Here is a 25,093-nt window from a genome sequence, read left to right as displayed (position 1 = left end):
CTTCACAGAGTATATTAGACTAATAGAGAGACACGAGACTTCAACTAGCAAAAAAGCAACATGAGAATACTATCACACAATACTATAAGTCAAATCACATTTCGCAACTACAAAAATATCTTTGAAAGTTGCCTCACCTTCAGGGTTAAAAAAAAATTTAGGCACCGTACACATCTGTCTATCCTGAAGACAAAACATTCCTTCAAAGATGCGAAATATCCATGCATATGTAAAATTGGGGAAACTAAATAAAATGAAAAATCTTCAGTCAGTAAACTGTGGCCGATGTATAACGAGATACTTCCGATACAATATTATTAAAGCTTGCTAACAACATAATAATGCATATCATAATAATAACTAGGCCTACCAAGTGGCTCCGCTGCTCATATTGATTTCCAATTGTCTACATCAAGATGCAAATGCATGTCCAGCATCGATAGTGGTACCAGAATCTTAGACCAACTTGCTGTGAGAGAGAAAGGAAGACACATGAATCTTAGACCAAAGTTAATACGTAGTATCAGAATCTTAGACTAAAGTTTCTAACAGCTTAACCCAGAAATTTTTTATTTAACGGACATCAATTGCTAGAAAATACAAAATGAAGTGAAGGAAATCAAAGTAGAGAAGTATGATATTTAACTGTTAATGACGAAGGCGTCTGTACTAGAGCAGCACAAGACCTTTGGAACGGGACTTTTTGTCTGCATAGGGGCAATTTATCAGAATAATAAGCTGTGGATAAATAATTATCAAAATACATATATCTGAAAGTTCGAATACAACAATAAAAAAAAGTGGTCACATGTCTACCCTAAACATTGATGGTCACATTTGCCTGTCCAGCACTATAATAACCAAAAGAACCAAAGAAAACGGTGGATGTATAAGTCAAGCAATACAAGCTCGATATGCTTGCATATCGTCTAACAAGTGAAGGAAATAATTCTCCCGCAGAATTCTCACTGCAAATGAGATTCCATTTTCCAAAATTCAGAAACACGTGATACCAAGAACTCAGAAATCATGATTAAAGACTATTTTATACTCATGGACAGCCATGGAGCAGGAAAGGGATATATCAGGGCCCATGTGTGATATCCACATCATTCCCGCTTCGTGTTATCCTTTCTCAATCACAATGGATGATGTACCAACTTCTCTAACTTCTATTTGTTCTCTTCGTTCTCCTTCACTTCTAAGCAATTACCAAGTAACCCTCTCTATATGAAGTAGTGCACAATCCAGAAACTCTTTACGGGTTTGAAATAACGGTACTCACATTTTACTCCAATAGTTTCCCTGACTAAATCAAGATTTCTACCAAACGTAAGGATTTCCGAGAGCAGCTCGAACAAACGGCCTCAGCCACACAACAGGATACTGCAGCAAATGAACTAGCGAGGCAATTGCGGCAAATCAAACGCCTCAATTCGACTCCAAACAAACAATTATGAATTCCTAAAACGTTGTCAACTAAAGTTTCCAAAAGCCTAATAATCACATCCAAACAACAGAAGGCGACAGCAAAACCATCGCCCATCGCGAAAACCATCAGCAGCGAGGACGGGGACAAAAAAAGGGAATCCAAATGGAGAAGGGAAATAAGAGCGAACGAGCAATACAAAAAAGAGAACAGACAGTCCAATCGAAGGCGAGGAATAGAAGCAGGAGGAAGAAGAAGAGGAGGAGTACGGACTTCTTCAAAAACGGAGGAGGCCGAGGTCGCCGAGGCAGGAGAAGGTGAGGGTGAGCGGGACTCGACGGGGACGATGACCCGGACCAATTGGATCCGCTCCGACCCGAACAGAACCATCGGAGGACAACATCCTATCCTCCGCCACGCCTCTCTGCCATTACTCGATTCTTCTGGATTCCTCTCTCGATCTCAAAGTGTCGCGAGGAACTGAGATGGCTTGGAGTTCATCATCGCACTCCGTTTCTTCTCTGGCTCGGTCCTTTGTTTGTTTTTTTTTTTTTACTTCGCCCTTCGCATTAACATTGAAAAAAACAGATTAAAAAATGATATGATTATCGATTAGTGATATCTGATTTTCTCTTTCCTTTCTTTTCCTGTTTTTAATATTTTAATTTTTTAATTTATAACAAACCACATTCATCGAATAGATGAACTAAGGCCAAGACGACTATTAGGGACCGCTTGACAACGATTATGATTCTTTAATTTTGTTACTCGAAACAAAAAAAGGATGGGAAATATGTTTAGTAATGTAAATGATTCCAATTCTGATTCTCTTCTCGAGAAACAGTTTTGGAGCAAAAATGATAATAATAAAAAAGTTAATTTGGAAAAAAGAATCACCTTTAAAAATCACAAAAAAAGCAAAGTTCCAATTCTTTTAAGGTCATAAATCGGTTTAGAATTGTAAAGTCCAAAATTATATCCGTGTTTAGATAGGTTTACCATTTATTTAAGCTTTATCTATTTCTATGACTCTCTCTTCACTGTTCTCACTCTCACTCGATCTTGTCTTTGCTTATTCCAAGCTCTCTCCCCAATTTAGGTATGGATTTTTCTATATTGAGTTAAATATGAAAATATTTTGGCAATATGGGCTGGATAGGGTATGTGTCACTAATTTTGTATCGTATAAAAATGAGACAAAACAAGTTAAATTTGATCAATTTAGGTCGAAACATTTTCGACCCGATTCGACCCACTCGTTTGATGGGCCTACAGTAATGCGAGTAATTTGTACCCATTATCATCATTTTGTAATGATAGTAATTTCGTAGGTGGTTACACAAGCATTTTAATCTTGAAAAGCGTGTTTTATGTACCAAAAACATCGATGCGCTTCAAGAATTAATTGAAAATAAAATAAGTTAATTCTTAAACACACGGCTTGAGTAATCCATCTTACACGATCCAAATCTTAGGGGGCGGTGAATACCGGGAACTACAAGGATAAGGATGGTTAAAAACAAAACAGACCATCGTAACCCGGTTAAAATTCATCGAAATTGTCCCTTCAAGCTCAGGCACCCGACTTTGTAAGGGGGAGAAAGATCTTTTGTTCTACCTAACAACCCAGGATTTTCATGAAGCTTCTTTTCCGTGGACATGTAGTTTCCGGGAAAAAATGTTGCTTCCACGTCATTAAATAGAAATATGCAAAAGAGACAAAAATATAAAGTGATTGGAATCACGAGATAATTTTGAGGGTTTTTAGAAATTCCATACGATCTAACTATGCTAAGTAGAATTTAGACCTGTCAAATTGCGTCATGTGTTCATTTCTTAACCCATAAATATTAGGCCGAGTTATTATATGTGTTAGATTTATTCAATAAATAGGTCATAAATTGATTTAAACATAATATGAATCGTAAATGTATCATAAATGGGTTTATAACTTCCTTAGACCGAACTCACTTGTATCAATCTCTCTTCATTCTCTCTCGCCCTCGCTTGATCTCTTGCTCACCCACTGCGCACACTCATCTTAGTTTGGATATGAGTTTTTCTAGATTAAATAAAATATGAAAGTATTTTTTGCTAATACGGATTTGATATGGATCACTAAATTTGCATTATAATAAATGGGTTATAAGCGGATTAAATGAGTCTATTTAGAGCAGATCATATATGACTCGACCCGACTCGACTCATCCATTTGATGGGTTTAGTTGAATCCAAGTGATTGAAGACAGTGGATTGGATCCATGTGTTTGTAGAACGTACAGACATGTATGCACCGATTTTCTAGTAGGCTGAGACAACGAGGAAAGAAGACAGCCGAGTTCTCAGACAGCCAAAATACATTCATAGTCTATGTACCGGAAATAATTATGGTTAGCTTCTATAGCCTTGTGATCTGCTGGACCAGCTTGCATTATGAATGTTGTAGCTGTAGATCCAAGTGCTTGACTTAATGACGGTGATTTAGGAAGTCGAGGAGTCGATTTCGAGGTTTCTTCTCGGCATGCAATTTGATACCTGTAGCTTCATTCAAAAGGAAGAATTCTAAAAAAGTTGGGCTCCTTCCTTTGTCTTGTCGATAAAATTTTCATGAAAAAAATGATTGGCGACTTTTTTTAAGATAGCTTGCTTTTAAGCTTTGGCCAGAAACATCGTTCAGTTCGACCACGAAATGCATGCACATGCATGAAAACAAAGCTCCTTGGCATGCGGCCCGCTGTTTTTTCTCCTCTCCTCATGGTACTGAGTTCATATCTTGCTAGGGTGTTAACTTAGATGGTGAGAGATTTTGCTCCTCTCCTTATGGTATTGTGTTCGTATCTTGTTGAGAGTACTTCAAGAATAGAATACTCAATCCATCACGTAGATATGGGAGATTGTGTCGTTAAGATCGTCTGAATAATGGATCAATTGAGGTACACGAAAGCTGGCCCGAGCACCACGCCAATGCTTAAACGAAAAAATCAATGTATTTTCCTCGATGATATACATAACCACATAGTAACGAATGCAAAAATAATTTCACAAAAGAACTCAAAATATATAAAATTTTAACCCAAACACACACAACTGTGAAATGGAGGATCATTGGTAATTGTACATCAAATCGTAATAAGTTTTCCAACAAGCGATATGAATATCGGTAGAATTAGGAATTCAGGATATATTTTCAACCAACTGGTAACTTTGGTATCTTTTTAATGTCTACATGGTTCAGCAAACCAAACCGGAACTCCGGTCACTAATACTCCACCAGCCACCTTTCTTTCACCCATCGGAACTCCCAACTCCGGCTGCGACTCCGGCATCACATATGCCGGAGCTGTTAATTTCACCGAAATATTGATAATGCCATTACTTATACCGTAATTATCCCTCAACCTATAACTCAGAAAATGCACATAATTTTCTGGCGTAAGGCCGTCAAGAATATCCGAAACCGGTATTCTCACTCCACCGACCAGCTTATGATCGCGCCACGACGGCTGCTTGCAATGGACTTCCACGGTAATGAACCCCCCATGCAACGGCACGTCCAAGAAGAGCTTCTCGTTCCATCTAGGGTTTGTTCCGTCCTCCGCCGCCGGTTTTGTCATGCAGTGGTGGTCGGAGTCCGCTCGGACCACCACGATGGCGTTCTTCAAGGGCTTCTTGTGGTATCGTAGGTCTTCGCTGGATATCACGGTGATCTCGAAACGCCGCTTCATTTTCTTTCTCTTGCAACGTGGCTCCACACTCAAAGAGTACGTGAAGATCAGAACGTGGGATGCGAAGATGAGACAGGAAGGATTGATGTTTGGTGCAAGATGAAAGCATGAGCTGAGGTGTTTATATAACTGGGCGCGTCCTGTTTCCGAGGAAACAGATGTGAAAGGGTGATGAAGGAGATGAGTTGTTTCTCTTTTGGTCGAGTTCGTCGTTTCGACTGAGTCGACGGTTGACTTTTCTGTGGGTAGGAGCGGAGGCAAAGAGAGAAGACTTTGATTGGTCTTGGTTTGTGGATTGTTGTTCATCGTGGAGTATGATGACGCGTGCAAGCGTTTCTATGCAAATGGCGTGTGCTTTGGAGTGCAAGATTTTATTTATTTTTTAATCAAGCATTTACCTTCTTAATAACCCTATTAAATAAATCGCAAAAAATTAGCAATTGGGTCACCGTGAACTTTCTCAAGATGCTACGTTTTACTCGGGGAATTTCCGACATGCAAAAGGGTGTTCTGCGTACGAAGCGACAGAGGCAACAGCTCGGACAAAACCCCCCGCAAAGAAAAGACAAGATGAAAAGACAAAAATGGAGTCTTATTGCAATATTTTTATGGATTTGAGGAACACGAATTTTAATTCATTAAAATAACTTGTCCTATTATACCCTTTAGCTGGTGTATTATGTTCTCGAGGACGACCTTACAAGCGAGATAAAGTAATAAGAAATACGCTACAAACATATTACCGGCATATTCTCCTTGAAACTTTTTAGAAATGGTTTCCCTTTTTTTTTTTGGGAAGAATTACCATAAAAGCCCGAATCTATTACAATTGTGTCAATTCGGTTATAAATCTTTTTTTTTTACCAATTCAGTCCTAAACCTTTTACAATTTTTCCAATTCAGTCCATTTGACCTTCTGGCTCTAACATGGCTAATTTTTAATAACACTATAATATGTATTTTATTTTGTAATTATTTTTTTCACTTTTTTTTTTTTGGATTTGGGTGGTTAGTCTCCTGCCGGCAAAGGGCCTACGAGACCTCACCCATGGCCGGTGGTAGCCTCCCAAAAAGTAGAAAAGAAACAAAAATGCAGAAATAATTTAAAAAAAAATTAAAATAGTATTTACAATTTGCAATGTTAGCGCCGGATGATCAAATGGACTGAATTAGCACAATTGCAAAAGGTTTAGGACTGAATTGGAAAAAAAAGAAAGAATTGAATTGGCTCAATTACAATAGGCTTAGGATTTTTTTGGTATTTTACCTCTTTTTCTGTTTACTTGTTTAGAAAACCCTAAAGAAGAAATGGAATTACTCGGTCTCAAGGAACGTGTATAACTCTAGTTATGAACACAGAACCACGTGGGTCAAAGTCGGTCCGTTTTGGTATAATTTTCTACCAAATTGACGCCTAGAGGGTCATGCAGTGGTTTCAAATTGTTGAAATCGTGCTGGTGGTATTAGTTGGAATTAGAAATTGATGAATTTTCGGGGAAAATGTTTTCTTGCGTGTCGGGTAAATTCCGGAGCCCGTTTGAAACGACAGCGTCAAGCAAATGGATAAGGTTGCTTGACCCGAAGAAAGTTCTATACATCCTCGAACATTTTAATAATATTCCCCTCGATGTTTCCAACGTTTCTCCAAGTGCTTGTTCATGATATTACAGGCAAGTTTCCGTGCACGAGAGAGCATACTAATGTCATCTCGACGCAGGACTTAGTGCTCACATTGGATTTTCGAATGCCGTTAATTAAGGGTATAACCCGCCCATTATGTTACCGTGACTTCAAGTTTGAGTTTTATGACTTGCTTTCTCACGTACTGCTTAAACACGTGGTCCATTTGACAAACAAACTATCTTCATGCTTGTGTTATGTCCCTTCGTGTCAACGGTTTGGTTTGATTTTCTTGAAAAATCGAACTGTGAGGGTGTACGCTTGAACCGAACCGGGTACCGTCTCAAATCAAATATGAACCGAACCGAAAATCCGATTCGATTTTTTCTTCTTCTTCTTCTTTTTCTTTTCATTTTTTTTCTTTTATCCACCATAGCTCACAGCCTTAGTGGCTATTGGAAAACGAATTGGGTTTTGCCTTCGTCCCCCAATTCACAAAACCATCACCTTTGGGTTTCTTTCTATTGTTTTTAAACACCAAACAACCATCACTACTTAATACCGAGAAACCGGCATCCTCAATTCGAGTGACAAGCGACGGAACGGGAGTGCGTGTGCAATGTGGGAGGATTCGGGAGGGGATTGAGCGATTGCAGAATGAGGCGTCGTGATGGAACGAAGAAGAGAGAAGAGAAAAGCGAGTGTCACGAACTGAGACGGCTCCTAGAGTTTCTAGTGACAATACTTTTGAGAGAGGTGAGAAGAAGAGATAGATTGTGTAAAAAAATGAAAAATAATAGTTATTTTTTCATTATCGGAACCGAAAATCGTAATCCACGAATTGTTCGGTTCGGTTCTTAATTCCGTTCGATTTTTTGGTCCGGTTTTGACACCCCTTATTTTCGAGAAACAACTCGGTCAAATGCAATTAAATAGGTATACCCGACCAATTATGATTCCGTAAATCGACATTGATGTTATAGAAGTTTCCACATACAATTGAGCTTTTCCTTCACATGTCATGAGCACGCGTTCTGCGTTCATTCTTATCTTCTACCAACGTATATTTACCTTTCTTAATTGTGCCTTGCAGTTACTAACTCTGATACGAAATTACTAGCTTCCTCTTGAGTGATTTTTCAATTTTTCTCCAGTTAAGTTGTCAATTATAGTTTTCGGATACCAACTCTACTCTGATTTGAGTTAGTAGTTTTCCCAATCTACCACTTTTCTATGGGGCTACTTAATCGAGAGAAAAAAGTTGGTAATTTACTTTGATAAAGATTAGTAGTTCTATATAATACTGATCAATTTAAGGCGTTGGCCAAAAATGAAGATAAGTTAGTAAAAGATAAAACAGAACTTGGTAGTTTTGAAAAGCGTATTAAATGTAGGTAAGTAATATAAACAGGAGTTTTTGATGAAAAAAAAAAACATAAACGGGAGTTAGTAACTCAAAATTGGTTGGTTCTTAATCGTACAAATGATTATTCAGTAAAGCAAGCAAGAGAGGAGAAAATAAATAAACATGAGGCAACTAAAGAGAGGGTTGGTAACCGAAATTAGCAGCTTCGGAAAATAGTTGGTAAGTTACTTAAATAAAAGTTGATAGTTTCATATAATTTGTGAATTTAAGGTGTTGAAAAGTAATGTAAATAAATTTTAGTAATAGATAAATGAATTTTTTTTGTCAAATATAATAAAAGTTGGTAAAGCGAAAAAATCGAACACGTTGATGGATATCTCAAGTAAGTGTTGGTAAAATTAAGCTTGTTAATAACTTAATGAGAGAAAATTTTTCATAAGTAAGGCCAACAACAGTTGTAACTCACTTGAAAAGTCGATAAATATAAGAAAGACAAATAAATTGGTAAGCAACTCAAATTACGGTAATGACAAAAAACTAGTTGGTAACAGAATATGACAAAAGCTGACGAGTCCCACAAATAAAGGCTGAAAATTTTATATTATATTGACCAATTGAACCCGTAGGTGAGAAAGATAAATAGACAATGACAAACGATGAGAGAAGTTGGCCAATCCGAGAAAAGTTTGTAATCATCGTAATTGAGGTTAGAAATTTCCGAATATAGTTGATAAATTTAATAAAAAAGGTGGTAAGCAAAGCAAATAAATGGTCACTCAATATAAGTTGCTAACTTTGAAAAGATAAATATTTATAAGCAATTCTTAAGAGTTGAGAGTTGTTAACCTTAAACTAGTTCCTAAAGAGAATATTTTCTTCTACCAGAAGAAAAGCTAGCAATATAAAAAAACAGCAAATAAATATTAGCAACTAACTCATATAGAAGTTGGCAAGGCAAAACTAGTAACTTAATAAGAGGAAAGTTGGTAATCATTCTGATTAAGGCTGGTAATTTGTAAAAAGAGTCGGTAAATTTAGCGAGCTTTAGACAAGGTAAATAAAAAGTTGATAACTCGAAGAGAAGTTAGAAACATTTGAAAAAGAAAGACACGTGAAGTTGGTAATTAGCTACAACAAGAGTTGGTAAATCAAAGTTAGCTAGTGACCTAACGGGATAAAAGCGAATTAAGTCATAAGAAAATGTTGGTAAATTCATATAAGAATTAATAGACTTAAGGTGCTTGTAGAAAAGGGCAAGGTCGTTGATTTGCTGTTCCGTAGATTGACTAATAAAAGGCAGGGTCGTCGCTTCGTGCACAGAGAGAAACTTTTGAAGTCGTCGTCGTGGGTGTTGAGATATTACATGGCAATGATGACACGTGAAAGCATCTGCATAGATTATTAGTGACGTCTTATGGTTGAGCTTTTAGAGAGTTGTCGAACATGTGCTGTCACAACAAAAAGAAGATGGGAAAAGTTAAAATAAAAAAAAATTGCTAAATCTAATTTAATTCTAAACCTTTTCTATTTATATCAATTTAATCCATCCGACTAATTTTAGTCGTGAACGCTAGCCATCACCGGTCGTCTTACGTAGTACGAGCGGCATTGATGTGAACAAATTTTATAATTTTTAGTATTTTTATTATTTTTCCTTTCTATTTTCTTTTTATTTTTCTTTTTTCTGCGGCCGGCGAGGGCCATCCTCGCGGTTTGGTCGAGCGTTACCTTCGCCAAATCTGGCAAACGATCACTTGCGCGAGTGCTTCGTAGCCCTCGCCCACGTACGGCGATGGCCTACGAGAGAGCGGCGACCTTCGCCGGCTACAATGCAAAGCGAGCTAATAGAGATCGACTGACTTTGAGTCAACCGGCGGGCGCGTCGCTTTTGATGTGGCCTAACCAATATGTCGGGATCATCTCCAGCCAACATGACACCATTATTCAATGTACGTCTGAAAATTCTGACGCATTGCATGATGAATTTCTTCGATACAATCCCCAATAATGAATGTGTTGTCGGAGAAGACTAAGCAATGTACCTAAGGGGCCATGACCCTGTTTTTTTTTTTTTTTTTTGGTCACAGCCATGACCCTTGCTAACTTCAGCATTTTCTGCTTCTGCGTGGGATTTGCATTCGGTTCCTATCCTTGTCGGGAAAACAGAAAGAAAGAAAGGAGGTTGTATACAGAGTACACAACACATGGCCGAATAAATTTGCGCATGAATAATTATGAAAACCCGCATGAACATGTAATAATATTGTTAACAAGAGTATTATTTTGTTGGAAACAAGACCGGGGAAAAATTACGTTGATCTAATAGACAGGTTATGTGCGTGATATGCGAATGAAAATCCGAGTGGATAGCTAAGGTATGAAATTATCTACACTTGATGCAGAAAATCTGAATCTTTGCGACGAGCTTAATTCGCGTGTAAAATGTTGTTTGGCTATTTGATTATCTATGTGTTATAACTTTAATTGTATCGTGTTGTAACTGTCTCGTGAAAGAAAAACTATTTGAATGAATATGGACCGCTGGCCATATATAATTAGAACCAATAATAGTTTGTGAGATCTATATGAGTTTCACATGAAATTCATATGATCAATGGCTTTGACTGGTCCAATCTATGTAGACATTGGCTCGGAGACAAGTCTCACCTCCCTTGATGTGCCCTGATGCATATGTTCGACTTCGGCGACGCATGTTCTCAACTCCTAACGCGTCGAGCCAAGTTAAAAATAGCTTCCTCTATATTGCGCGTGAAAATTAGTCCAGAAGCTTTTTGCCTCTATTAGTACGCGAGTAGATGCTCTCTCTATAACAGTTATGAAGCACGACTGTATAGCAGAGAGCCAAGAGAAACCAGAAGAGAAGAGAAAAAAGAGTATCGATCCACGAAATTTTTCAATTGCACGTACTGTGTTTACTAACAATGTTGGGCTAGCACTAGTTAAAAATCAGTCTAAAAGAAAAGGTCAACTTAGTTTGGTCAGCTTTGGCTTCAACATTTACAAGGCTGCGCGTACCAAACTGGGACTCCGGTCACTAACCCGCCAGCCGCCATCATGTTCCTTGGATGACCGACTGGCACTCCGATCTGCGGCTGAGGAAACTCATATCTGTGTGCCGGTGCCGGTGCCGGCCCGGCCATTTTCGCTGAAATGTTAATGATGCCATCCGTCCTCACGCCATGAGAATCCCTCAACCTATAACTCAGAAAATGCACGTCACGCTTGGGTGCGCCAGGATCTCCGGCGAAATCCGAAACTGGGACCGTCGCTCCGCCGACGAGCTTGTAACTCCCCGACGAGCTCCTGCACTTCACTTCCACGGTAATGAAGCCCGCATGAAGCGGCAAGTCAACGATGAGATTCTCGTTCCACCGAGGGTTTGTTCCTTTGTCCGGCGCCGGTTTGGTGAAGCATTCGTGGCCGGGCTCCACTCGGACCGCCACGACCGCGTTCTTCACTGGCTTTTTGTTGAGCCGTATGTTCTCCGCCGATATTAAGGTGATTTCGAAGGCTCGCTTCATCTTCTTTTCTTTTTCTCCCTTTTGAGGGTTGAAGATCACCGCTTGGAAAGCTTGAAGCTTGTTAATGGAAAAACGTAGGAGATGGATGTAATGAGAAAGCGTTGAGACGAAGAAGGCTATGAAGAGGAAAGAGTGTGTGTGGTTTGACTATATATATAGGGCTTGTGAAGGAAGGGAGAGAGAAAGAAGGAAGAAGGAGGCGGGTGGCTTCTGTTTCTGAGACGACTTCTCCGCATTGACCGGAGCTTGACGCGGTAACAGAGATTAACAGACGAGTTAAAGTTTTGTTTTGGATCATTTCGTCGTTGAAATGTCATAATCACGAGTACAGACCTTTTGTTGGAGACACGTCTAAATTCATTTACATACACATGTCGCGGTTTTATAGGTTTATATCAAAATTATCTCTTACAATATCACCATTTATCAAGTGACACGTGTTTATTTATGATATTATATCTATAATCTTCAAAGAATCTTTAAAGGATCACACCACTAAAAAACAAATAATTTTTACGAGATTTCCATCTTTTAAGAATTTATGACTTAATTATCTTTGCTACGTTGGCAAAGTCCTTTATCAAACAATTGCTATATCTCACTTGTTTATCGTTAAAAAAAAAAACGAAAACCAGTTTTATTCTTTTACGGAAAACAGACAGTTTTCTTTTCTTCACTAGGGTTAGGTGACGCGCGTGAAGACATGCAAGTGGACACGTTCAATTCTGGCGTGTATGCGGTGGTCCCCCTCCCCCCCCCCACCCACGGAGTTTTCCAGTTTCGGGCCCATGATTTGTTTAGACATAAAGTCGTAGCTGCATGATTCCATTTTGGCCTTGCTTGGAACCAACCTGCTCCACAACTCAATAATGTTTCTGGCCTTTGCAGTCTGTCAGAGGGAAAGTTGCTTCGACGCCAACCCTCAAAGAAGATTTGCTCACGATCAAGATTGCATGTAATTACTTTCTTGTTCATAGGTGAACACCAAAAAGGGAAAAAAAGAGAGAGAGAGAGGAGAAAATAGACCATCAGTCGAAAATGCACGTCATATTTAGATTTATGTGAAACTCACGTGAAAGTAAAGTTTGTTGGTCTGATTTCACGACATTAGGAGAAATTTCCAAGAACATGCAATTGAGACGATATGATTCTCCGTGTAAAGACCGTTGCAATTGCAAGTCGGTCAACTATTGCACATAGAATTTAGGAAAAAATTCAAAAAAGGGCCCGAAATCCTCATGTTTTTTCAAATAAGGGTTCCAAGTGAACACCTGTTTCAAAAAAGGTCCGAAGTCCTCATATTTTTTCAAATAAGGGCCCCAAGTGAACACTGCTTCAAATAAGAGCTTGAAATGACCATAAAATTTCAAAAAAGAGCCCGATTTAAGGGTATTTTAGTTTTTTTACTTATTTAATTTTTTTTTTTTTTTATTATTCTTTTTGTTATATGTTTTCTCACCCAAAAAAAAAAAAAAAAAGGGAAAATGGACATTCACGGGTAGGAGGGGCGGCCCTCCCGCTCGTGGCCACCGCCTCACCGTTGGAGGGCAGTAGGCAGGGGCGGCAAAGCCTGGTGGGGTTGCTGGCGCCTTGGCGAGGGCCTCTGACCCTCTCTCGGATCCGGGTGAGGACCGGCGGTCCCCGCCCAGATCGGGGACCGCCGGTCGTCGCCCCGTCGTTGGTGAGGGTCGCTTGGTCAAGGCGACTTCGGCCCGATCTCGGGCGACGGCCGACGGTCCCCAATCCGGGCGGGGACCGTTGGCCCTCACCCGCATCCGGGAGAGGGCCAGAGGCCCTCGCCTCTGATCGGTGGGGTCGCCGGCGACCTGGCTGGCCTTCGCCTCGCCCGCCTACCCCCCACCGGCGGTGGGTCGGCGACCACAAACGGGAGGGGCAGCCCTCCCGCCTGTGAAGGAGTTTTTTTTTTAATCGAAAAAAGAAAAAAAATGAATAAAAAAATTAAAATGTGAAATAACGCAAACGCCCTTCAAGCCGGACCATTTTTTGAAACATTATGAACACTTTGGACTCTTAATTGAAACTTACTATATCACTTTGGGCCCTTATTTGAAACATAATTCACTTTGGGCCCTTAATTGAAAAAACAAGTGAACTTCATGCCTTTTTTGGATTTTTCCCTAGAATTTATCTTGAAAAATTTCCCCACAATCAGTAACTGTCCCTATGCGGCGCCGCCACGTGGTATTTTAAGGACAAATAAATAAAAAAAACAAGCCAACAGAGAACACAAGCCGTGGTTTGACCTGAAACAACCTCGAAAATTTTGAACCATGGGAAACCAGCGTTAATGATGGAATGCGCGCTATTATCCACACACCTAGATAACTCGGGACGCTGAGGGAGAGCTAGGACCGCCACGTGTAAATGCGCGGAGTGGGATTTGGGGAACACGTGTGCGACATGCGGACGTGCTCTTGACTTCCTTTGTAATGTTGGGTCCTCAATTTTATCCACATCTTTTCGTTCGTTGGAAATATTATTTAAACTGTTCAAATATTATTTAAAAAATATTCACGTCAAGATCAATCGTGCCACGTAGGACGACCGACTTTCACATCAACAATCTCCATTCAAAATTGGCCGGATGGATTGAATTAACACAAATACAAATGGTTTATGATTCAATTATAGAGAAAAATATTTATGATTGAATTAATATTGAAATAGATTTAGAATTTTTTTGATATTCCCGTAAAAATCTCCAAATCTAAACTAAATTTAGGTAAAAACTTCTCTGAAACGGAAGAGAGAAATTTCTAAATCTAGACTAAATCAAAAGGGAACGGCTAGTCGAGGGGGAAAAAAAAGCAAGAAAAAGAAAATAGAGAACCAAATGTACCAAAGAAGAGGAAAACGAGAGGTGAGAGAAAGCGTCGGAAACAAATTTCATATTCAAACAGACGAGAAACATGCCCAGAAAATTTTTGAATCGTCGATCAAACTGGGTATATTACAATTTCTTATTTTCACATATGAATTGCCACTTGGTGTTAGGAAGAGAAGAAGTATCTTTCTCTTCTACTTTTTTTTTTTTTGTTTCTCAGTGAAAGAGCATTATGATAAAAAAGAAGAAGCATAACTGCCAAAGACAGTAACATCACATTGAAAAACAAATAGCAGTTATATTTTCAAGTTATGGGTTGGGTTAGTCCAATATGGATAGCACACTCATAAAATCCATTAGAGAGATCAAACTCAAACTCTCCCATTCATAAAGTTGAAGAAGACGGCTATATGAAGATAGAGAGTAGAGAGAATCCTAGAGAGAAGAGCACTTTAATTTGACAAAATTTCGAAAGAGGAGAGGTTTTTTTTTTTTTTTTTTGCTCCTCCCTAGAGTCCTCTCCTCTCCTTCTTCTCACCAAACTCGTTGAGATAGAAGAGAATACTTCATGATTTTCTTTCCTTTTGGGCCAAAAGAAGAATAGTTCAACTCCACTCCGCAAAAGCAATCTCATATTGGAAATTCGCACTATCTACCCGAGCCAGCTGAAGATGGGAACCATTCCATCACGTGACACCATAAAGATTATCGCCATTGACGACCAAAACGTAACTTACAGACCAAAGAATTCCAAATTCCATCTCTCTTTGCTGCTTTTTTACTGAACTAATTTTAAAGTCAAAACACGCGAGCTGTGCAGAACTTTTGACAAGAAGCTCTTATCTTTTTGGGTTCCACAAGAATATCGTGGGGCAGGAATTCTCCACAATTTCTTATTTTCACATTTTAAATGCCTTGATTGAAGCCTTGAGAGAGAGTTCTCATTTTCTTTTTATTTTTGTTAGGAAGAGAAGAAGTATCTTTCTCTTCTACCCTTTTTTTTTGCTCAGTGAAAGAGCATTATGATTAAAAAAAAAAAAAACATAACTGCCAAAGACAATAACATCACTTTGAAAAACAAATAGCAGTTATATTTTCAGGTTATGGGTTAGGTTAGCCCAACATGGATAGACTACTCATAAAACCGATTATAGAGATCTAACTCAAACTCTCCCATCCATAAAGTTGAAGAAGACCGCTATCCGAAGATAGAATAATCATCATCGGATTGATTTGTGATTCGATATATCCTTAATAAAACTTGAAATTTTCATTGATTAATGCAGAAAATGACACTACAATACCGCACTTCTTGGATCGATAGTTAAGGATCCAAGGGTACCCTAAAGAAAATGCAATGATTGAATCGTAAATTGCATGAAAACTAAATGCAAGTATTAAATGCATCAAAGAGAGAGTTCAGAAGGAGTCTTTTTACTCGGATACCGAAGCATCGTCCTCGAGCCGTTCAATGATCACGTGCACTCGTTCCTCCATGAACGGGTTGCAGAGGTTTGGTTCATCAGAGTGAAACTCTTCATCTTTGAGCCACTTGGTGTTCTTGCATAGTACCTCATTCGGCGAGTTATCAAACATCTTTCCTTGGCCTTTCCAGAGACTAGATCCAATGAATTGATCATTTTGGCCTCCATGTCATCCATGATGCCCATGGTTTCTACTTCGACCTCGGCTTTGGCCTCCGTAACGATCAATATCTCCTTTATAACCCAAGCCAAACTTATGGTCATTTGACTTCAAATTCAAAGGATTGGTGATACCTTGGCTGTACTTTCCCAATCCGGTTCCAGGAAAGTATCCACTCATCAGGAGCACCCTTCCAGCCATTATAGCGGATTTTGAGAATTTAGGTGTAGTAACCTTGGTTCCGGACGGCACATGCATGATAGATTCGATGTCGAAGGTATAATAGCTCAACTCCTCTTTTTTCCGAGGTTTGACATACAAAAGCATCCGACCGGTACAGGCTCTATATCCCACTTCACCATGAACAGTAATTAATCTCCCGTTCACCACGAACTTAGACTTGAAGGTACTGCTCCGGATACATGTATCCAAAGCCTTCCTAAAAGCATCATGAAAGCACTTGGAATGGAATGGAAAATCCGATCATGCCAACCATAACATCCAGCTCAATCTCGCCAAGTACGTGTTTCGAGACTCCATCAAATGAGCGGATGGTTGCCTTCGATTGTTTAATCGGGTCTTGGGATATCCCTAGACTTCTCAAAGTACTTAAGGGACATGAGGTACCTCTTTTCCCAGACACCTCACGAAAATATATAGAGCCTTATTGTGCACCCGTCCTTCTCTGGGGAAGTTTTCATCCGAGAAGGAGATCCGATCCTTTAATAATATTTCACCGATGAAGTCCTCCAGCTGGACTTCATTTATAGTCTCTGGAGCGTGTATCTCGTTCGACACCTTTATCAGAGTGTTCTTATGCTTCTCAGAGTTTATAAAGAGATCCAAGAGCGAAATCTGAGTGAGCATCTTTCGGAGTTACTCTATGACCTCATACTCGTTAGTTCTCACGATGGACCGGAGCTCCTCTACGTTCTCTTTAGCTGGTATTCTCTTTCTAGCGGAGTCGCCGATCTGTTGCGACTCTCCGTTGAGCGATCGTCGTGTGAAATGCTCTCGAGGGTTAATGGGTTATCATCATTCAACTCGTAATGGATGGATTTGAGGCGCGGACCCCTCCCAAGGCCCATTACCCAAGTCGCAATGGCGGGAAAGATTAAAATCGGGGTCGACCTTAGTATGGTTGGGTGACATGTGCATAGTGTACGTTCCATTGGAGTCGCCACCAATCATTTCTTGGAGGGTATGATTGGAAACCCTATCGAATGGTCGGGAGTTACCAAATGATTCTGCGAAAATCGGATAAATGGGTTCGGGGATTTTGTTTCGCCGAGGATGCCATCAACGCCCTTTCGGTACCGAGTTGAGTGTTTTTCTAACCTAAGAATTCATACGGATGCTCAAGGAGGTGAGGTAGGCTCTAACGATCTAGGATATTATGCAGATGAAATTTTTTTATCCTATCAATTACAATCAAGAATTTAAGTGCGTAGATCAAGGAAACATACATGCATGAATAAATCACATCAAATCAGTCAGTCAAATCAATCATGCCATATCTAGTAAAGCCCTATAGGCTTAGAGAATGTCTAATTGAAGTTCGGGGTTGATTCGGAAAATGTTCAAGGGCCAAATGCCCGGAAGGGTAAAATGGCCATTTTGGAAGGCTCAAGAACTCAAAAATCACAAATTGGGGTCAAGCCAATTGAATGTGGTCATTTTCATTTTTTTTGTGATTTTTCTGAATTTTTTTGGGATTTTTCCCATCCATCAATTTTTTTTCTTGCTCCTCCCTAGAGTTCTCTCCTCTCCTTCTCACCAAACTTGTTGAGATAGAAGAGAATACTTCATGATTTTCTTTCCTTTTGGGCCAAAAGAAGAATAGTTCAACTCCACTCCGCAAAAGCAATCTCATATTGGAAATTCGCACTATCTACCCGAGCCAGCCGAAAAAGGGAACTATTCCATCACACACCATAAAGATTATCGCCATTGACGACCAAAACGTAACTTACAGACCAAAGAATTCCAAATTCCATCGCTCTTTGCTGCTTTTTTGCTGAACTAATTTTAAAGTCAAAACACGCGAGCTGTGCAGAACTTTTGACAAGAAGCTCTTATCTTTTTGGGTTCCACAAGTGTATCGTGGGGCAGGAATTCTCCAAAAACTTACTAGAGAAAAGCAAAAATATAGCAGAAAGTATACCATGATTTTCTTTTTGGCCAGTTAAAGAATGCCTCAACTCAGCTACGCAAAAGCAAAATCCCATATGGGAGATTCACCCTCTACCAGATCGAATCGGTTAAATAGGGACTAAAAACATCAAGTATTAAGCCTAAGAAATCGTCGTGTGCAGTTACACGCTTGACGCTACGCCAAGCGACGATCACTTTCACGACCAAAACCAAACCAAACCAAACTCATCAATATTAATATATTATTCTCCTCTTGAAAATTTTATTTGGAAAAACACGCGTCTCTCAAGATTTGCATTGATTTGGATACCAAACAGGCATGCCGGTTACTGCCCTGCCCGTCTTCTCCCGATCCACTGTAATCCCGAACTCCGGTACCGACGTCGATGAAGACGACGTGACGACCCTCACCGAGATATTGACTATCCCATTGCGCTGGCCATTGGCGTCTCTCAGCCTGTAACTCAAGAAATGCAGGTAATCCTCCGGCGTGTAGCATCCGAGGAAGTCCGACACGGGAATCCACGCCGCCCCGACGAGCTTATCCCTACCCGAGGAGCTCCACCGGCGGACCTCGATGACGACGTGGCGCGAGCCCGCAGGTAAGCTTATTTGCAGCTTCTCGTTCCAGAAAGGGTAGCTCTCCCCCGGGGCGTTGAGTTTTGTCGAGTCGTACGACGATGGCGAGCTGCGAGTGTCAGCCGTGACAGTGACGAAGGCGTTGTTCTTGATGGGCCGGTCGTTGATGTGGAGGTCTTCGCCGGAGATGACGGTGACTTCCAAGCTGCGCTTGTGAGTGTTGGCCATGTCCGACATGTTCGTGAAACTGGCGGCGGGTGCTTTTCTAGAACGGCGAGGGAGACGACGATATGTATGTATTTACGAAACGATTCTTCTTTGATTGCGACGAGGAGATTATGATCTGACAAGACCCCAATGTTAGGTCTTTTTAGTTTCCTTGAAACCACCTCAAGATTTCCTACTTTTTTTTCAGATACGTGAAACTGTATCCACGTAGTTTCCTCTGAATCTGAAAATTCTAGTTTTGACAATCATTCAGTTGCACTGAGACAATTCTCGCAAAATCCAACCAAAAAAAAAAATTCTCACAATTTCCTCGAAACCACCTAAAAAATTATTACTTTGGTAATTTCTTAAATTAGGTGGGAAATGAATAAGGATGCTTAACGAGTTCGGAGATGTTTGCCATAACAAGAATTGCAGTGGCTCCACCTTCCTGGAATTTTTCGAACTGTGGAAACGAAATTAATGGGTGCGAAGTTTCTGGGAAAGTGATTGGCTTCTAGCCGCGAGGCACTTGCAATTGTATGTGCCTAGGACTACTAGCATAGAAATTCTCTATTCTTTAAACAATCAATGAGAATTCCGAAATTTGTAGAAGTATTCAAATTGTGTGAACCAAGAAAATGTAAAATAATTGGCTAAAATTATAACCGGATGCTCTGCTTTGTTTTAATAACAATGATGAAAACTAGGTGTAATGTTTAAATGAAGTTCCGTTTTCCATTCAAACAAGTAAATGGGATATCCTTGGTATTACGTGCACAATTTCTCCGTGCACGATGTAGGAGTCCGAATGGATGAGACATCTATGAAAAATTAAGCTACGTAACCTAACTATAACCTAACTATTTGAAGATCTCCAATTTGCCTTGTCCAGGACGTTTTTCCCTTTGATCTTTGGAAAAAAAAAAAAACAAAAGATACGTAAAATATTTCACATGAAATTGATAGGTGCATATCCAAATCTTAGAGTGCATTTGTTTCGCGAAAAATAAATGATTTGAAAAATATTTTCCTAAAATTGTTCATATCGCTTAAACTAATTGGCCAACGAAAAATATTTTCGTTATCGACAATAATTTATGGCTTAACATTTACTTGCGTAATGAAAATTTTCTTTTTATTAAGTTGTTTTTGTAAGTAATACAAACGATCATTTTCCGTAAAATGTTTTTCGTAATTACTTATTTTTCGTGAAACAAACGTAGCCTTGATTCAATGGATACATCTGATTTAAGGTTCCAGACACAAATGCATACAACTGACTTAAGAACAATCTTATTATCATGTTTGCAGCAGTTAATTATTCGTTGCAAATCTCTTTTGTATGGCTGAAGATGTAATTAGTTGTTACTTTAACCTTAAAATTGGAATTGTCGCCTAAACGTTTTGCTTGTCTAGCTTACGTTAGATCTCATTCATGGATGACTATCCTCCCATTTTATTGTGGATGCTTTGGAAGAGAACACATGATATAATTCCAGCATTCCTTAAAGAGTTGCACATGACCTAAATATTGGTATCGAATGGCTATATATATAAACCGTTTCTTCGTTAAAATAACTTAAACTCTTGGAGTAGACCTCCTTTAGCATCATCAGAAGCCAAACTACCTCAGTGACGTTTCACTAATTCGAATGGGTATTTTAGATGTTATGACATGGACTTGTTATTCTTTAGGAAAAATGACATAAATGGTCTCTAAACTTTGATCTCTTATGCAATGTCGTTCTTAAATTTTTAATTTATTTGATGTGGTCCTTGAACTATCGGTAAATGTTTAATCTAATTCCTAGACTATATGAAAAATGTTCAATATTGTCCTCTCATTAATTTAAGTTATCGGGATTCCAATCTATTAAGTTTGAGCATAGACAAGAGAAAAAAAGTTATATGTGAATGATCCTAATATGTGAATGATCCAAGTAAGATATTAATCTCAAATAAGGATATAATAATTCGCGTGATTGAATCACGAGGGACATATTAATATCCTAAGTTTTGTAAATGGATGAAAAGATGGATGTATTGACTCATTATATTTAAAAATCCAACTTAGCGTATAGTAGTCTACAACATCAAATAACGCCCGACTTGTCATTTGAGCAAACAGAAAGGATTACACTGAACATTTATCATTTGTTCAAGGACTGCACTGAACAAATTAAGAATCCAAGAACGACATTGCGTATTGAACAAAAGTTCATGGACCATTTGTTCATTTTCTCTATTATTTACGAAAGAATCATTTTATTTTTCTTAATTGTAATCATGCATAGAAGAGAGAAAAAAGAATAGAAGAGAAATATCCAAGAGTTAGCGTGGTAATGACCAAGAGAAGAATCCCGCTTACATCCACGGTGGTAAATTCCCAATTCATCTTGTTATATTTGAAGATAATTTATCATCCTTTAATTGAGAGCAATTCAATGGGTTAAAGTCATTAATTTGATAACTACGGTTATCGCATAATCGAGCCATATCTCTTACTATATTGGTTTATCTTTTAGCAATGGATTCTTTTTATAACCTAGAGAATTTGAGGTGTTAATCTAACGATCATTGTTCTCGGTGAACATCGCTAATAAACGACACTTGATTGAGGGCACGTAGTACGTACTGTCAATGACGTCATCTGCTCGAGCTGATGCCCACGTGAAAAAGGAAAAACAAAAAAGACTTAGGCCCGAGAGGAGTCAACGAACACGAAGAAAATAAATGGCAAAACTTCCGCCGAGGAAAAACCGATGCCATATGTACGTCAACGCAAAAGTCACAAATTTGTAGCATTTTTAGCCTTGAAAATATGGGGTGACGACATCATGGTCGATGTCGGCCTCGTCACCGTGATTACGTTATGTAGTTTTTTCAATTTGCTGGTACTGGAGCACGAAACATATGCAATGTATTCGACATCTTCCCCCTCCTTTGGAGTTATTCTCTCTTCCTTCCTTCCAGCAGACAATAGAGACGAGTTAGATTGCGATTTTTTGTTTTTGTTTTTTTTGGGCGACGGACAAGTCGCGAGAGAATTTTCGACTAGAGAGAGATATTCGTCCTCTAGAGTTTCTCTCCTCCCCAAGCCGCCGCCCAAGTTTCCTCTTTTCTGCAGCAAAATTTCGGAGGCCCCTTCTTCCAATTCCTTTTTATCTTCCCACTTCTCTATCTATTCAAATTTCTTTTTGAAGATTTCTCTGTTGATTTCGTGGACAATTCCGTTCGACTTCTTTCACGTGAGGAGTTTTCATCCCGTGAGCTCAGAAGTTCGAAGCGTGAGCACCTTGAAAGACTTCGCTATTCTAGATCTACTCGCTCGCCTCGGTTCTAGTGCTTGCTCCTATAATCAAGCATGGCTTCTCTACTACTTTATCAGCCGGCTTATTTGAAAGTATTTTTGTGAATAGCTAGATGTTTTGTAGGTCTTCTCTCCCGACCTAGAGTTACATTTAGATTTGAATGCTCTTCTATTCTGATATAAAAATAGATGTGGAATTTACAATGCGTTCTATATGCTTTTTCAACATGTTGGTGTTGTTATTGTCTCTATATAGTGATGATGCTGAGGACGCTATACCTAGGCGCGCACCGTTTTTTGGCAAAACTATAACAATTGGAGAAAGAAATCTCAGCGTGTGTTTATTATTGATGTTGCTACTAGACTTTGTGATCTGCCGTCGATTGTGCATTGATACTATGATAGACCCATTTTTGTAGAATGAGCGAGTCTCTGCAAGCTGTACCAAGTTGATTTATCTTTCAGATTTACTTGTTTTGTTCAATTTTCATCTTCATCATAAAGTTATGTATCCTCTGTTGGATATTTCAGCAATTTTGAAATACCTTTTCATAAAAATTATGACCGCTTTGATTAGCTATCAATATTTTCAACGGTCAATTTTTTAACGATGTCATAACGGTTTTCTAACGGCCGTTTAACGGTTTTGTGACTTTTATTTTATTTCTCCATAAACTCTCAATTATTCTTGTAACGGAAAAATAACGATCATCAATTAAATACCAATTGATTCTTGACGGCTCTTTTGTTTGAATATAAAATTACAAACCATAATTCAAAATAGCTTTCTTTGTATTACAAGCCTTCTTTCTTTCCTTTTTTACTTGGGTTATACACATAAAGTTGTTCTTATTCCTTCTAATACTCAGTGCGAAGTATAGAAGAATGTCTCTTATATCTTGAGAGGATATCCGCTAAAAGTCTTACTCACTGAGTTTCGTACTTCGATGGGTGGAATTATCCTTAAGAACAGTGCTTGCATGCCTTAGATAATTATTCTTGCTTTTCTCATCTTTTCCAACACATTTCCTACTATTGTTATTTTTATATTATTTAACATTTTTCCAACATCTTTATTCAAGTGAAATGAAAATTTTCATTTGACAAAAAAAAAAAAAAAAAAAGCAAGTCGCGAGAGACACTGCTAGCGAAGTTGCTGTTCTTGTCCGTTGTCGCATTTCATATCAGACAAATTAAATACAGCTCTCGAGAGTCACTCTCCAAGTCGTCTTTGCATGCGATGCGATCGAAGAGGTTACGTTCACGAGCTGACGTATGTTGAAATAATTAATTTCACTCGCACCGAGTTCTATATGATCTGGACATGCTCTCTCGCGCTTTGATTATCAAGTCGTGATCCAAGTCCTTTAAGTCAATACATATTATATATTTCACGTGGACTCCATTTATAAGTACGAGATAATAGGTGTGGAGAACAGTTTCGACTTCGTAATGGTTTGACAGTTCAGCTGATTTGTCTGGTATCTAGAAGGCCCATCAAAGATGCATCTTTTCGGGTGTAGTATGGTGTCACAAACCTAAAGTTCTCGTTCAAAACTCATTAAATTCACGATAAAAAGAAGTATACGAGCACGATCATAATTCGATTACCAAGTTACCAATGCAGATATGTAACGGCATAGACCTTGAAGGACGAGGCATGAATTTACCGTTGAATAAGAAAGGCATGTTTGGTCGCAAAAATGTGCGCTATCCGTGCTAATGATCCTCATCCACGTGTAAAATGCAATGAATCTATACTAAAATAATATTAAAATTTGTCCATAACGACAATGACAGTGCCACGTAGGATAGCCGGCATTCATCTCGGCGATTTCCGACCAAAATTAACTTGATGGACTCAATTGGTACCAATGCAAAAAGGCGTAGGACTAAATTAATCCAACTGAAAAGTTTATGACTGAATTGAAACTAATACAATAGGCTTCAGATTTTTTTGGTACTTTTCCCACTAATCTTGTATATGGCAATTATTTTCGTGCATAGCAAAAACAATGAATCAGACAAAAGTTCATAAAATCATACAAGAGTCGGACAAATTTAAGAAGTTTGGTCGAAAGATAAACAATAAAGAAAATGACAAGCGAGAGCAGAACTTGATATACAAAAGTACATGTAACTTTAGAAGAGCATTGGTAATCCACAATTAATTGATGAAGTAATCGAAAATAATTCAATTAGGCTTTTCAAATAAATATTAATAAATTCAAATAAAAGTTGGTGATTTGAGATATTTGTAAGAAATGACATAAATTTTTTATGTCATTCCATGATAAGAGTTATATAAATATTTGGACTGGGTCTTTCTTTCATTGTCCCCAAATTTAAATAAAATATATAGGGTCTGTCCATTCGTGGATGAGAATTGACTGATGAAAGGCAAAGGTCGTCGCCCTTTAAGTCGTTCGCGCGGGTGTCGGGATATTACATGAGAATGATGACACGCGAAAACATGTGCAACTTTGCAGACATACCAGAAAGAAGACTGGGACAAATCTAAAGAACGACCGACTTTAAAGTCAACCCGCCAGTGCATCGCTTTCGACGTGGCCCAGAAAAGATGTCGCGATCGTCTCCCCGATATCTCGCCATTATTCATCTTCGTCTTAATACTCCTTAACGCCTTGCACGATAAATCTCTCGAATAC

General features: G+C 38.9%; 3 protein-coding genes and 1 long non-coding RNA gene across 4 annotated transcripts; all 4 read right to left on the bottom strand.

Moving 5' to 3' along the window:
• Positions 1–263: 263 nt before the first annotated feature.
• LOC115743054 lies at positions 264–1,960 on the bottom strand. The gene is made up of 2 exons (XR_004015634.2): positions 1,715–1,960; positions 264–707 (listed from the first exon to the last, which is right to left on the bottom strand). It is a non-coding gene; the product is annotated as an uncharacterized LOC115743054 (long non-coding RNA).
• A 2,608-nt stretch (positions 1,961–4,568) lies between these two features.
• On the bottom strand, positions 4,569–5,237 carry LOC115743183 (BON1-associated protein 2-like). The gene has a single exon (XM_030677867.2). It carries the CDS (start codon positions 5,152–5,154, stop codon positions 4,645–4,647), a length of 510 nt encoding a protein of 169 aa, XP_030533727.1. The 5' UTR covers positions 5,155–5,237; the 3' UTR covers positions 4,569–4,644.
• Positions 5,238–11,039: 5,802 nt separating this feature from the next.
• On the bottom strand, positions 11,040–11,812 carry LOC125314416 (BON1-associated protein 2-like). Its single transcript, XM_048276557.1, has one exon. It carries the CDS (start codon positions 11,680–11,682, stop codon positions 11,152–11,154), a length of 531 nt encoding a protein of 176 aa, XP_048132514.1. The 5' UTR covers positions 11,683–11,812; the 3' UTR covers positions 11,040–11,151.
• Positions 11,813–18,332: 6,520 nt separating this feature from the next.
• On the bottom strand, positions 18,333–19,632 carry LOC125314415 (BON1-associated protein 2-like). The gene is made up of 2 exons (XM_048276556.1): positions 19,533–19,632; positions 18,333–19,208 (listed from the first exon to the last, which is right to left on the bottom strand). The coding sequence occupies exon 2, from the start codon at positions 19,139–19,141 to the stop codon at positions 18,611–18,613; it is 531 nt and encodes a 176-aa protein (XP_048132513.1). The 5' UTR covers positions 19,142–19,208; positions 19,533–19,632; the 3' UTR covers positions 18,333–18,610.
• Between the last annotated feature and the right edge of the window lie 5,461 nt (positions 19,633–25,093).

This window comes from Rhodamnia argentea, chromosome 3 (assembly GCF_020921035.1).
Source record: "Rhodamnia argentea isolate NSW1041297 chromosome 3, ASM2092103v1, whole genome shotgun sequence".
Lineage (NCBI taxonomy): Eukaryota > Viridiplantae > Streptophyta > Magnoliopsida > Myrtales > Myrtaceae > Rhodamnia > Rhodamnia argentea.
This window is presented reverse-complemented; position numbering and strand designations above follow the sequence as displayed.